Genomic DNA, 13,661 nt, shown 5'->3' on the forward strand with positions numbered 1-13,661 from the left:
TTATTGTACTAATTCAATGATAATAATGACAATTAGAAATAATACGAGAATGGTGTAGTTACCTAAAAGAAATTTCCTCCAATTAACATAAAGCAGTAGTATAAGAATTAGTGGGGATATTAGTATTTATCTATTTTATTACTAAATTCGATAAAAAGAAATACACAATTGTTTACTAATTACGGCAAGTACAAAAAAATACAATAATCGAGACCATGAATGGGGTTATATATAATATACATTTATTTACAATAACATAAAATAAAGTAAGAGTACGGTCACTCCCTCCACCTCTTATCAGACCAAGTCTACACATTTAAGTGGTACCTACATATGCTAGTGTATAGCTCATTATCATAATTTATAAATATGGCACTCGACAAAATGTCGACAGTTGCTGATCTGCGTCAGTCACTATGGATGTTAGTATGTCATTGCTTAATTATATTGATTTTTCAAAATAATAAACAGTCGATATAGACAATGTTTAACACTCACTATATATTCAAACATTTATAAGTGCATTAGTCTAGGTAACCCTTATTTACTAATAAAACAGTCACAACAAAAACATACTAAGCGATCATCACTTTAATTATCACTTGAAAAATATCAAACATAATTTGCAATTTCTGCAGTCAAGTTACAAAGAATTTAATAAAGACATTAAGTATATTTACTTTTACCTGAAGTAATTTAACCTTTTAACAGAAATATACAGCATAACAATGATAGATGGATGACATGATAATATTTGAAGGCATGACATGAACACAAATGTTCCCAAAACCAAACCCTGTATCGGCAGCGAGAAGAGATCCAGTGTGACTACTTATTTTAATAGCTTTAAGACCATGTAAACCACGACCTGGTCTCAGCTGAGGGTGTAGAACCTGAACTCTTGGGAGTTTTAGGACTCTTTGGTGTATCCGGTTGTGACTTTGTGGCCTCTTCCGCATCAGATTTGCCTGCTGCATTTTCTATAGTTGTTTTCAGCTGTAATTCATAATTTTAAGTAAACATTGTATAAGAGATGTTTTAAATTTGGCATCATACTGTATTACCAGAAAAACAATAAAATTATTTCACTAAGTTTATTTTTCCACAAAAATAAATGTGTTATTTTTTTGTATGTTTAGAAATATTGACTCTAAAAACTGTCATAAGAATAAAAGGAAAATCTAATGTGTCCTAAATAATTATTTTATATTTATTTTTTACATTTGGTTTTAATACATTTAAAATTTTTCACGGACAACAAGAGATAAATGTATTTGAAGAATATCTTTTCTGGACGAACTAACAAGCACATCGACGTAGAATTTTCCATCAACTGTCTGGCCTGGAGGGACGAATTCTTGTATCAACATTGTCTTGACATTTATTTTCTTATTTTTTTGTTCGTGGTTGGATGTTTCACTTTGCTTTCATCTTGCCGAGTTTCTTACGACGCGCTGCTCTTCAACAATAATCACAGATGGCGTGACAAGCCATTCATCGGCGGTCAGACCAAGCATTGTTAGGGACATAAGGAAAGCCTCCCCACTCCTCTTTCTCGCAGTCCAGAACACTTTTATACGAACTTTCCGGACAGACCTCGTATAACAAGAGATGAGAAATTAGTACCTTAATATTAGTTTTTGCTTGCATTTCACGTTCATATTCTCTTACATCTTCAATAGTCATGTTGTACCATTCATCCATCCAAGCAAAAGCTTGTCGATGACCTAGAAGCAGTACTTCTCGTATCGCCTGCAACAAATAGTTTTTAGTTAAATTGGAAAAAAAATGTTTACAAAATAACAAAAACCATATAAAAACATTTGTGTTACCAAATACTAACACAATGATGGATTGTTTTGGTTGTATTACTTTTATTTAGATTATATCATTTTCTCTTAAATTATTATCTACTTAAACTTACTACGTAAAGAAAAAAATCAGAAAACTGTAATTTTGTAATTATTTCACAAAAAAAATTAATCTTGATGATTTTGTAAGGAAACCTCGTTGTGCGAGTCCGACTCGCACTGGACTGGCTTTTTTTACTTTTATTTTTATCTGTAACTAAAAAGTTGTAGTAAAATCTACTTTCAATAATTGTAATATTCGCTAAACACTTACACTTTGCATCGCAAAGAAATATGAGTAAACAACTGTGATTTAGGGAGATTGATAATAGTGGAGACATCAATTCCCAATATCTTTAAATAGCAGTATGTTATTGAATATTGCACATTTACAAAAAAGGTTTAAAACACTTACTCCTTGCACATATTCCTCCACCCTGGTCTGCAAACCCCAAACTTCAAATTTTACATTTACTAATTTGTAACAGCACATAATCGGTTTCTGTGTATCTCGCCACCCCTCAACCAATGGACCGCGACCAGTCTTCTCTGATTTGAAAAATTTGGGATCCTCTGATTCTTTGTAATGATGTGGTTTTATCTCATCATAGGCTATGTCAAGAAAATCCACCTTCCTTTGTTCAAGTTCTTCTGGGGTCAAACCCAAGCACTAAAACATTGGTTTTGTTTCTATGAATATTTTAGAGCATACTATTATTTTATATAGACAAATTGCAGAATACAGCTAGATTTCAATAAAGATACAAATACACTATTTTAATAATAACTTACATTTTCAGTAGTGCCATTGTTGTCCTCATACCGTGTTTGTATGGAAATAGAGAACTTTGGAATAAAAGAACACTGAAACATGAACAAATAACAATACATTGGATATACAAAATAATAATATCAATAATAAAATGTAATATCAATACAAATATAGAAAATTATCCGTAATACTTACTGTATATTCTAAAGAGACCATTTAATAAACATGAAAAAAAGAAAACATCATAATTAGTTATTAATATTTAAATCTATTTGAAAAGCTTATTATTACTTTAACAGAATGTACATTACCAGTTATTGTGTAAGGATAGTAATTCCAAGCCTTTTCAGTCACATAGAATATTTTTGGTATTAATGACTGCAGCCAATATGGCAAATGACTGAAATGAAAAACAAGAATTATTTGTCTTACCAGCTAAATTAATATTAAAAATACTAAATCAGTTGAAACACTGTAAGTCAAAATCATACACTTTTATACATATAATTATACACTTAAACAAAATAAATAAATTTTAATAATAATAATTGTGTCAAATAAAGCTCATAAGATATCAGTCATTAACTATCCACTGATCAACATAGGCTTCCCCAATAAGGGAAGTTTTGCCAGTACTTGCACACTTGGCAGGTGAGTTGGTAACCACAATTAAGGTTTGGTGATGTTTTAAGAGAAACACTGCTGTCCATTCCTCGACCAATAAATTCCCTTAATCACCTCTTACAACACCCGTAAGAAAAGAAGGGGTGGCCCAAATAAGAACTCATACAATTGTAGGAATCACATATATGGTCTATAGTACAGGTATGCAACATAAAAATACAAATAAAAAATATAGAAGCTTTAAAAATTTTTTCAATATACAATAATTATAATTGTTGTGGCATCTACACAAGCAAAAAGTTATATTTTTTATATAACACACATACAGTGGATTTTAGGAATAACGATGATGATGAAGGGACCACTCTGACTTTTTTTCGTTATATCCGGAAGTCGTTACAGGAAAAGATAAAGAGATACAGACACATACACATGTATAGTTTTTTCTTCACACAAATTAGCATTGTTTTCATCGTTTTTCAATTTTGAAATAATTTCCACCTTTTCTTTAACAGTGAATGTGCGTAGAGGCAGTCATACTTATTCAAAAGTTTACTAAACTCAGTTGCTACTCAGAATATCACTTTGTAACTGAACCATAAATTCAACTCTGAAAGGTACACATTTTACTACCTAATTAGCTGATATCTATAAACAATAGGTAAAGGCCTTCATACTTGCTAACCATTGGTGTGGATGTAAACAAAAGTTTAGAAATGTTTGTGAAAGAAAGAAATCTTGGTGTCTTATTGGCGGCTAAATTCGGTTGCAATATCTGTATGGGATTTCTAAGAATTTGTTACAAATGATTCATTAAAAACAGTTGCTACACCTGAATTCGGCGTTACATCCAAAGTCTCTATAGCCACAAGAATTTTGTACTAAAGCATGCTTTAAATTCAAGGGACTTAGATTTAATGTCGCTATAGGTACATGGTCGCTATAACCAAGGTTGTAATAAATTAAATCCACTATATATAATTAATATAATTGCTGTAAATGCCAGTTTGGTATCATATGCTACTCAACAATACAGGTAGCATATTCAATAATTAAATAGTATTTAAATATCAGTACTATCCTGCCTGCCAGTACCATTGTCATTCCTTTTTACTTACCTTTTTGTCTATAAATATAGCTTATTTCAATTAGATGCTGTTAAACATGAATATAAATATATCGTCAATATGTGATATGTGGTAAATCAAAATATAAGTCATAAAATTTTTAATTATTTTGCTGAAAGTACTCAGTAGTCTCTCATATGAAAGACTACCTAATTTACATATCATACCATGACCAAAAGCATATAATATTCTCTTTTTACCTAGACAAATGAATCCTCTTTTCAGTGAACTGGCCTGGACCATTAACCTCATCATGTACTTCTTCATTAGCTACAACTTCCACACCTTCACCATTGCTAGACTGCTCAAAACTATGACGAGCAATCATATAAAGCTGACCAATTTGATACTGAAATTTAGAACTTCAATTACAAATCACTCTATCATATATATAAAAAAAATGTTTCAATGTTTGTCATTTAATCATATTTAAATGGATTAACAGATTTGAAGAAAATTTGCTACACGATTAGGTTATATCCTAAATTAACAAATAAAATACTTTATATGCTGATGCATAGGGGCAAAGCAGCGGGAAACAGGTAGTCCCAAATAATAATCTATTCTAATAAAACACAAGTTTGTTTGAATGCGTTTATCTCTGGAAATAAAAGTCGAAATCAAAAAATTTTTTTTGCATTTAATAGCTTATTTCTTAAGGATAGGCTCAACATCGGGATATAGGACCACGAGCAAAGCTGCGGGTTACATATATTAGAATATATAAGATCAAATTCCACACTATTAAATGTCCAATAAAATAAAATAATTAATATTTACATTAGTTCATAATAATATAATATTAAAAAAAAAATGCAGTATATTTTATTACGTACTTACCTCTTTTACTTCCATAGGCATGCAAATACGATATTCATATGTGAGAACCATTATGTAAGTAAATTTTGATAATTAGAATCTTATTTCTGTTAACTTTCTGATAATATTTTCCTGATCTTCGACTTGGTTTTAATTATTATATATTTTTTTAATATCCTAGTATTGAATGATTGAATAAATATTAAAGACAAATCTATAGTTAGTAGGTATTTTCCTACATAGTACTTCTTGACATTGGCATTTGGTACAACAAATGTCAAAATAACATTTAACAATTGCATACCATAGAAGGAAATTATTCTAAATCTATTCCACAGGTGAGTGAGTAACTTCTTAGTGGGGGGAAAGTATTATTAGTAATGGGAAGGTTAGTCCCCTTTGCTATCAATATACCCTGTCAGGTCGACCTCCACGGTCCAGGTCCCCCTAGAAACTATCGTGACAAATTTATCGTTGAATTCGTCACGATGGGCTAAACTGCCTTTCCGAGGGGGAAAGGAATTGTTAGTAATAGGGTCTAACTGACTGCCAGCAATACACCCTATCAAGTCGACCTCCACGCGGTTCCCCCTGGAAACCATCGTGGTTAATTCTAGTTGAATTCGTCACGATGGGCTAACTGACCAACTTTCATCGTCATCTATTATCCCTTACTGGTGCCCCGCTAACGTATACCGGTAGCGCAGGCGGGGTTACCATTCCATTATCACCTATTAAAAAAAACCTGCCTTTTCATCCTCACCTATTTACGATTTACAAAATTACCATGCCATATTCACCCATTAAAAAAAATTTTTTAGATTATAAAGTTTAAGTACGTTATACCAAGTCTAAGTGTAACTCCCACCTACCCTATCGTAATATGGTAGTGGAATTCCAGTACCAGTAAGAGATAATAAGTGGTGACAACCTTATATTTAAGGCACATGAATAAGAAGGAAGAGTGGGTTACAGTAACATTCGAACCCTAGAATTTTGGGGAGAAAGGATTGCTAGCCAAAGGAACTAGAAGCCTCATTGTTAACAGTATATCTACCCTCTCAGTTCGAACTCCATGCAGTTTCTCCTGAAACGATCATGCTTAATTTCTATGTAATATATCATGATGGATTAACTGACCGGTTTTCGTCCTCACCCACATCTCTTATTGGTGCATCACCAGCATATACCATTAGAGCAGGTGGGGATATCATTCCATTTTTACCAGTTAAAAAAATTCCAGAATTTCCAGTGCCTACCTCAGGCAAAGCTTTACATGTCTAAAATTATGTATGTGCTTTATTTAAAGGACCAGTCCAAGTAATAAAAATTACTAGAATGTAACTTATCGAATCAACAAAGTATTTTAAGATAATGTCAAAATTTTTTTTACTAATTATTTTAATATGTACACTCACCTACAGTATGCTATATGCAAGAATATAGTTATGCTTTGTGAGAGATATGGATAGGTGGTGCAGTCTCCAGTATGATGACCTGTTGAGAGGTTGCACTATGTCACCAAGTACCTAAATATCAACTGAAACGATAATACTTATACATCAAATGTTTTAATATTTATTTCCATTTTTTATTCATTAAGACTTTATTTGCCCATCAGTCTAAAAAGTTACAATTTACTTAATAACTAAGATTTCATTTAAAATTTGTTATGTAAGCAAAATTAATTTATTAAATGGCAAAATATTTACATAGTCCAATAACAATAAAAAATGTGAAAGACAAACAGAAACTATTTATTGGACAATATTGTTACAGACTTAAAAGATACAAGCTGATCCTATTAACTATATAAAAAAAATGTAGAATGAAGTAATAGATATTTTTAAATGAAAATCTGACATTCCAATGGTTATTTTTCATCCCCACCTATATGTTTTCTATGTAATGTGTACTAATGAAAAAAAATTGTATCAGTTACCTAGTATACAAGCTTTACTTACAAATAGTATGGAATTAGATAGCACTGTACAATGTTCAATGGTATTTATTATTTAATAATATTCAATTTAGTGACTTTAATGGAATTAGAAAACATCATAAAATATATTTTTTAATTAACATAAACAGATGCCAAATCATCATAATCAAATGTTCTCTTTATAAATAAATCCATTAAAGACACACCAGTAATACTATGCAATCCTGTATTAATAGGAAGAGCTGTTAAATTTATACTGACAGATTTTCCAGGCTCTAAAGGACCTATTTTTCTATTTGATATTCCACACCATAGTAAGCTTGAATCTGGTAAAGAACGAAGTTTAAGAATAAGATTTAATGTCTTCTCACTAGCATTAACTACATTGCACTTGAAGGTGAAGGGTTCATCAACCGATACTTTGCTAGGAAGGTTTTCATAGGTTACTCTAATGTCACCATAATCAGGAGTCATCCTCTGCAACTGGCTAGTCTGCAACCTGCCTTTCTCACCTAAATTTGATCTCCAAACAATATCTAATTTGCCAATATTCTTTGCAGCAGCTAACAATTTAATGTCTTTAGAGATGTTTTCTTTTGGAGTGAGGCAATATAAGTACTGACAACTTTCTTGTGGTTGTAGTAGAGTAACATCACCAAATACAGATTGCCCATTGTCTAATTCATTCAGTGATTTCACAGTAAATTGTTGGGAACTTTCCAGTGATACCTGTTCTAAAGTGATTGCTCCTGATGTTATATTCTGTACCTGAGCTTCAAGATACACATCATCAGATTCAGCATTATAAAACTTAGTTTTAACATCTAATGGCTTCATCACTTCAAACTTAAAGAATTTCCTGAAAGAAGCCAAAGTATTGTAGTTTGACATATATGTCACTTCACACACCAATATATGTGTTCCAAGATCCTTTACTTCATGATGTATAACATCACTTAAGGTTTCATCTACATCCAGCATTGTAGGAGATTGGCTTTGTGTAGTTAAGGGAATTCTTTGAGAATTTGTCTGCAGGTCAGCTTTTATAGAAACACTTTGGACTGGCTGGTTGGTTTCATTATGGACACAAACATAACAGGAAAATGTTTCTCCTAAGTATATGTTACCAAAACTCTGTGGTAGCAATAAAAATTGCCCAGCTGCAAGAGTTTCCATTTGAGTAACTGATGTAGCATCATCTTTTAAATAGTTATTTAGTATATTTCCTGGTAAATCTTTAGAATCGCAAGTTACAATTTTTGGGCTGATTAAAGCAGGTTTCGTTAACCTCATTACTTTTAAGGCGACTAAATGTTCAACAACTTCCTTGGCATCCATTTTAACCACGAAATTAAGAATTCGTTACAAAATCAGTGAATTGTCTGGATAGTAGAAATTTACTGTCTAGATAGAGAGATATAATTGGTAATTCAATTCTTAATTTATCATTTATTTTAATCTAGGCCTAAGTTAAACACCTCGTCACCAGAACACATTATATTTAATGAATGTTTAAATTTTTTTTTTTGTATAATAGTAATTGCATTTCACATTCAGAATTTTTATATCAGAATTTATTACATTTATACAGCAATTACATTTCTACTTCTAATTCTTATCTATTTTTAATCTAATAGAATATTTAAAATACGTAGGTAAGTCAATCAGTAAATATCATTGCTTCAGTCAATAGTCAGTGTCAATATAGTGTCAGCTGTTAATGTCACTTTAGTGTGTCAATGATATTACTGTCCAACATAGAATGAGAATACCACTGACGATAGACAATACTAGTATTTACTAATCTATATTATGTTATACTTTAACTTTATTGAGACTTGCTCATAAATACTTATCTATCTAAAGAATTTTTAACAAACAACCTAAAGATTTCGGAATTAGCACGACCAACGTTCTCTTGCTAATTGAGATTGATTCTTAAGCGCCATGCTTTTTAATTTATCTCTAAAATTTTAATTTTATTTTAATGTTATAGTAAAATATTTATTATTCTTACCAATATAAACTAATTTTCTAATACATTTAAGTCAATATTATCATAAATTTAGTTTATGATTGTTGACTTATCGCCAAAAATATTAGGTTAAAAAATAGGTTTAAAGAAATGGCGCTTTAGAAGCAAGCCCGTTGTAATAAAGTACTTATGATAAAAATTACAGTAAATATCAAGCAATATTAGACAATCGTATTGTTTACTGTAAGAAGTAATGATCAGTATATTTGTTTAGATATATATATTTGATAAACTATTGTTACCGTCAAAGGTATTGATAACAAAGAACAGACTAAAAAATGTTTTTTTTTCTCTTCTCTATTTATAAAACAAATATTTTGTCTGGTGTCTCAGACATGCTCTTATTACCTCAAAGAAAAAAAGACGATCAGTATGCAACCAGTTCATCGAATTTAAAATTTTTATACATTACAATATAAAATAAAATAAAAATAATAATAAACAAACTTTAAACCTTTTCATTTTATCATTTCATTTAATTAAATTTTTGTTTTCACAAAGGTTGACTAGAAGAGAATATTATATAGCATTAAGGCCTTCCTTTGTACATTTTTATTTGATTGGATACATAAATACTTTTTTATATTCACCGTTATAAGAGGAGTGCCGACTATTAAATAACTTTATGCTTGTAATACTTTATGGTTTGTCTGAAATGAAATTATTTTTTTAGTTTACTTAATTCTTAGATTTAAATAACCTTACCGACATAATTTAATAAAGCTTGTTGAAAGTGAATAACTGTAAAAGTTGATTTTTGTAACATTTTCACAGAATGTCTATTTTAACACAGTGAAATTTTGTGCAACACAAATACTTTTTGAAGTTTACAGCGTAGAAATCTGATGTGGCCCAATCATGAGTCGAACTGTCTCTTAATAATTCTGTTACTTTTTTTGTTGTAACATTTGTATTATATTAAAAATAATCAATTGTAGGTATTTGAATAAAATTAACAGGAATGGCATATCAAACTCTATTACAAGAATACATGCTCATACCTCCAGTGACTAGGGCTTATACTACCGCCTGTGTTGTCACTACGTTAGCTGTTGTAAGTATATTTTATATTCTTTATAATGGCTTGTATTATAAACTATTGCTTGTCTTCTATATTATTTATCAATTGTAAAATAATGAGAATGTAGAATCTGTTAATACATCTGTATGTGTATATATATTTGATATTATCTTTTCTGAAAACTTTATTTAGCAGTAAGTAATGTGCGTTATCATATCAGTGTAATGGTCATCAGCTAGTAAATTTAATTCTATAGTAGTTCTAATAGAAGTCTCATTGTTGTTTGTTGAATAAATATCTTGGAAGATTTATGTTAATGTTTATAAATTGCCCTAATTGACAAATACTCTTAGGTATATTTGAGGCATTTGCCAGAAAAGTAACCCTAGTTAACCTAAAAAAACTATCTTTTACTGAATTCTAAAACAAGTTGTAGATTTATAAAATATCTGCTGATAAATCTCTATTTCAACTACATATCACATATTGAATCTGAGCTTTGATGTAAATCTGATTTAAAAATAAGAAAGACATGGTAAGATTGTTTAGAAAATGTACCAAATATATCATAATCAACACAATGTAATATTGTCTATGAATAAATAAATTACAATTATTAATTAATATATAACAAACTTTTAAGTTATATTCGAACATTATTAATAAATATAATTATTGTTTCAGCAACTAGATTTGGTGTCACCATTTCAGTTATATTTCAACCCCATTCTTATTCTTAAAAAATATCAGTTATGGAGGCTGTTGACTACATTCCTTTTCTTTGGAAATTTAGGATTCAACTTTTTTTTCAATATGATATTCACATATAGGTATTGTAGGATGTTGGAGGAGGGATCATTTAGAGGGAGAACTGCAGATTTTGTTGTTATGTTCATATTTGGAGGTGTTTTAATGATTGTATCCTTTTTAATAATGTTTTATTTTACTAAATATGTTGTATATACTTACTTTAATACTTATTGACTGCTATTTAGTACATTGTTATATATAATTAATTTTATTATATGGTAACAGTCATGTTTTTGCTTCAAAATAGTTATATATGGTTTTGTTTTCAAAGGGGGATACCCTATTGAAAATTTAAAAGAAAAATGAATTAAAAATTTGACTTCCCAGTATCTGTTTCTTTGTAATAAAGTCAACATAACATGGGTTTGAAAACTATTATGATTAATTCTTCTATGCCATGCTGTCATATACCATTAGCATAGATTGATACACTATTCCTTTTTCATGAGATAAAAAACTAATATTAGTTCAAAAATGAAACTTTATATAAACATTTCTTATTTCCTAAACAAATGTTACAGTTATGTGCTTTCTTTGTTAATCTATTATTTTTAGGTCAAGCATTTACTATCATGATTGTATATGTATGGTCTAGACGCAATGTATTTGTGCGGATGAACTTTTTTGGACTAATGAACTTCCAGGTAAATATGATACAATTCCTCTTGTATATAGTCTGAAATTAGAGCAGTATAGAAAGTTTAATACAAAAGATTTTATTTTTATGATTGGTATTCATGTAACATTATCTAAAAACAATGAATCTAAAAATTTTTCAAAATTCTCATACTTAATTTATCATATGACTTTATGCAAAACCTAAAAAATCTATAATGTAGTATTTTATTGCTTTCTATGAGAAATCTCTACCTTCCTTGAAAAAGGTTGTTCTGTATAATAAATGAACTTTAACTTTGAAACTCTTTTTATAATTCATTATTCTTTTTTTATACCTATTATATGAGTTTTATACTATTGTTATTACGTTTTAGCAAATAATATTAATAATGGTGTATTTCAGGCACCGTACCTTCCTTGGGTCTTGCTAGGTTTCTCTGTCCTTCTTGGCAATGCAATCTCTGTGGATTTGGTTGGTATGGCTATTGGTCACATATACTTTTTTATGGAAGATGTTATGCCTAGACAAAATGGGGGTCAAAGGTTATTGAAGACACCAAAGTTTCTGTGAGTCTAGCATTTTATTATCTGTTTATTAATTCGGCTTCAAGTCGTAGTGAAAATTGTGATATTCCTCCAAATTTGTAGTAAGATACCAATGGCAATGTGTGATAGAATGACATATGTCCAATCTAAGTCAAAGTCCATCTAATAATAATAGCTAATATATAAATATACCTACTGCATTATGCTATAAAACAAATGTAGTTTAAGTGATACTTTTAAAATAAATTCATGTGTCTTTATAGAATGAACTAGTAACAAGGGATCTGTTTTTTGATCTTTTTTTGCTAAAATTGCATGTAAACTCTGATAGTAGTTTAGTTTTAGGATCACTATTTATAATTTTTAACTTTTGTACAAACAGACAAGCTTATTTTAACATTAAATTCATGATATTGTACTAATATAATAAAATTGTAATTAGGCGATGTCTGTACATGGGATATTAAAAAAAAAGAAAAATTATTATGAATGGTCTTATAACACCTATAGAAACTAAAACAATATTTTTTTAGAGATTATCTGTCTGTCTATATCACGCAAGAACTGCTGCAACAAATTGTATGCAGTTCATCTTGATACGCCATCTAGAATTGTTCTATTTCATTTGTTTTCCTATTTCAGAAATTCATAGGTACATAGTAGCTAGTTAAAGCTAATAAATGTACAAATAGGAAAGCAAGAATATTTTTATTTGAGATTTATTATCTATTTCTATTTCAGAAAAAAGTTGTTTGATCCACCTCAAGAGGAAGAGTATGTTCCTTTACCTGAATTGGCAAACATACGACCAGGAGGCTTTGACTGGCGAGGAGATCGTTAAATATTAAAATGATATATTAAACAAAAACGAACATACAGTGAGACCATGCATTGCCAAAATATGTTATGAAATTTATATTGTTTAAAATTGAAATCAAAGATAGATAAGTGATATTAAGTTTATTTGTATTTAAATATTAATTTAATGTAATCCATATAAACTAAAAGCCAAAACAGTGACATATAATGCAGTTTGGTGAGCATAAAAATATACTAAATAATTATTAAAAATTGTTAATACAGCACCTATAAAATACATTTCTGCAGCCACTTCCATGATGAAATCACCTTTTAAAAAATCTGTTAGATACCACTTACGAAATATTTTCTATATTTTGCTGCACCGCTCAACACAGTTTTTATTGACAGTACTTTTTCACAGAGTTACGACACCGCTCAAATCGTTACACCGTTTTTGTTTGGCAATCTTAACTTACGCCTCGACTGAAACATAGGCCCAGGCATGTTGCCTATGGGAACCTAAATATTATTTTCGGGATTTAATTCAGGGATGACCTTTTTTGTATATATTAGATAAGGCCTTCGCACACGAGGGTCTTAAATAGAGAGTGTATTTTTATCTGTGAATAAATTATGAGTACTGAAAACTTCTAGTTTTATTTATCATTCATATATGTATAAAGTAACCGTTACAAT

General features: G+C 29.8%; 3 protein-coding genes across 3 annotated transcripts; 1 reads left to right on the plus strand and 2 right to left on the minus strand.

The window, feature by feature from the left end:
- Positions 1-573: 573 nt before the first annotated feature.
- Positions 574-5,446, minus strand: LOC113520567 (cytoplasmic phosphatidylinositol transfer protein 1). The gene is made up of 8 exons (XM_026905937.2): positions 5,214-5,446; positions 4,574-4,722; positions 2,934-3,022; positions 2,818-2,825; positions 2,643-2,714; positions 2,266-2,520; positions 1,627-1,752; positions 574-996 (listed from the first exon to the last, which is right to left on the minus strand). Exons 1-8 carry the CDS (start codon positions 5,262-5,264, stop codon positions 847-849), a joined length of 900 nt encoding a protein of 299 aa, XP_026761738.1. The 5' UTR covers positions 5,265-5,446; the 3' UTR covers positions 574-846.
- Positions 5,447-6,933: 1,487 nt separating this feature from the next.
- On the minus strand, positions 6,934-8,816 carry LOC113520660 (trafficking protein particle complex subunit 13). Its single transcript, XM_026906056.3, has one exon. The coding sequence runs from the start codon at positions 8,470-8,472 to the stop codon at positions 7,267-7,269; it is 1,206 nt and encodes a 401-aa protein (XP_026761857.1). The 5' UTR covers positions 8,473-8,816; the 3' UTR covers positions 6,934-7,266.
- A 972-nt stretch (positions 8,817-9,788) lies between these two features.
- LOC113520507 (derlin-2) lies at positions 9,789-13,612 on the plus strand. Its single transcript, XM_026905855.3, has 5 exons — positions 9,789-10,223; positions 10,875-11,108; positions 11,522-11,644; positions 12,022-12,185; positions 12,906-13,612. The coding sequence occupies exons 1-5, from the start codon at positions 10,131-10,133 to the stop codon at positions 13,003-13,005; spliced, it is 714 nt and encodes a 237-aa protein (XP_026761656.1). The 5' UTR covers positions 9,789-10,130; the 3' UTR covers positions 13,006-13,612.
- The last annotated feature ends 49 nt before the right edge of the window (positions 13,613-13,661 follow it).

Source organism: Galleria mellonella, unplaced genomic scaffold (assembly GCF_026898425.1).
Source record: "Galleria mellonella isolate WM207_F2 unplaced genomic scaffold, CSIRO_AGI_GalMel_v1 utg36, whole genome shotgun sequence".
Taxonomy (NCBI): Eukaryota; Metazoa; Arthropoda; class Insecta; order Lepidoptera; family Pyralidae; genus Galleria; species Galleria mellonella.